At 56.7% G+C, this 1,844-nt stretch overlaps 1 protein-coding gene across 1 annotated transcript in view; it reads right to left on the reverse strand.

Annotated features, from left to right (window-relative positions):
• LOC130587805 (exportin-7-like) overlaps window positions 1-1,844 on the reverse strand; it is a gene marked incomplete at its 3' end in the record, with an annotated part of 7,641 nt that overhangs the window by 2,925 nt on the left and 2,872 nt on the right. Inside the window, exon 3 of the mRNA XM_057388774.1 lies at window positions 917-1,131. Within this exon, the coding sequence (XP_057244757.1) occupies window positions 917-1,131 (215 nt within the window). The remainder of the gene's footprint in view (window positions 1-916; window positions 1,132-1,844) is intronic.

Here is a 1,844-nt window from a genome sequence, read left to right on the forward strand (position 1 = left end):
GGATCTCAGCATCCCCATCCCATCCTGAATTCCTTTGGGATCCCACCATCCCCACCCCATCCTGAATCCCTTCCATGATCCCAACATCCCCACCCCATCCCTCATTTCCCATCCCATCCCTCACCCCTTTGGGATCCCAGTATCCCCACCCCATTCCTCATCCCTTTGAGATCTCAGCATCTCCACCCCATCCCGAATCCCTTCAGGATCCCACCATCCCTACACCATTCCCTCATCCCTTTGGGATCTCAGCACTCCCTGCCCCATTTCTAGAACATCCCAAATCCCCCATCCCTTCCATGATCCCAGCATCCCCATCCCACCCCTCATCCCTTTGGGATCCCACTATCCCCACCCCATCCCGAATTCTTTTGGGATCCCACTATCCCCACCCCATCCCAAATTCCTCTGGGATCTCAGCAACCCCACCCCATCCCCTTTGGGATCCCACTATCCCCACCCCATCCCGAATTCTTTTGGGATCTCAGCATCCCTACCCCATTCCCTCATCCCTTTGGGATCCCAACATCCCCATCCCATCCCCTTCAGGATCCCAGCATCTTCAACCCATTCCCTCATCCCTTCAGGATCCCACCATCCCCACCCCATCCTGAATCCCTTCCATGATCCCAGCATCCCCACCCCATCCCGAATCCCTTCAGGATCCCACTATCCCCATCCCATCGTGAATTCCTTTGGGATCTCAGCATCCCCACCTCATTCCCCAATCCCTTCAGGATCTCCGCATCACCACCCCATCCCGAATTCCTTTGGGATCCCAGCATCCCCACCCCATCCCTCATCCCTTCACGATCCCAGCATCCCCACCCCAATTCCCGTTCCCATCCCATCCCTCATCCCTTTGGGATCTCAGCATCCCCACCCCAATCCCCGTTCCCACCCCAGCCGGGCTCACCAGCAGGTCGCTGTGGGGGATGGACAGCAGCAGTTTGATGAAGGTCCTCAGGGCGTTGTCCAGCGCGTCGTCCCCGTAGAGCCGAAAAACCCCAAAGTTGACGTAACTGCCGCTGAGCGCCGCCTTCAGCATGGAGAAGCAGATGGAGATGCCCTTGAGCTTCAGGGCGTAGACCTGGTCCTTCGGGACCTCCCCCAGCGTCAGGATGCGGTTCCCTGCACGGACACAGCAGCGGGGTCCCCGTTCCAGCGGCCCCGTCCCGACCCCAAAACACCCAGGGGGCGGGGGTGGAAGGGGATGGAAAGGGATGGAAAGGGATGGAAGGGGATGGAAAGGGATGGAAAGGATGGAAAAGGGATAAAAGGGGATGGAAAGGGATGGAAAGGGATGGAAAAGGGATGGAAGGGGATGGAAAAGGGATGGAAAAGGAGGGAAAGGGATGGAAGGGATTGAAAGGGATGGAACGGGATGGAAGGGGATGGAAGGGGATGGAAAAGGATGGAAAGGATGGAAGGGGATGGAAGGGATGGAAAGGGATGGAAAGGGATGGAACGGGATGGAAGGGATGGAAGGGGATGGAAGGGGATGGAAAGGGATGGAAGGGGATGGAAGGGGATGGAAAGGGATGGAAGGGATGGAAAGGGATGGAAGGGGATGGAAGGGATGGGAAAGGGATGGAAAGGGATAAAAGGGGATGGAAAAGGATGGAAGGGGATGGAAGGGATGGAAAGGGATGGAAAGGGATGGAAAGGGATGGAAGGGGATGGAAAGGGATAAAAGGGGATGGAAAGGGATGGAAAGGGATGGAAAGGGATGGAAGGGATGGAACGGGATGGAAGGGGATGGAAAGGGATGGAAAGGGATGGAAGGGGATGGAAAGGGATGGAAAGGGATGGAAGGGGATGGAAAGGGATGGAAAGGGATGGAA

This window comes from Malurus melanocephalus, unplaced genomic scaffold (genome assembly GCF_030028575.1).
Source record: "Malurus melanocephalus ecotype Western Australia unplaced genomic scaffold, MMel_1.1 scaffold_2481, whole genome shotgun sequence".
Classification (NCBI taxonomy): domain Eukaryota; kingdom Metazoa; phylum Chordata; class Aves; order Passeriformes; family Maluridae; genus Malurus; species Malurus melanocephalus.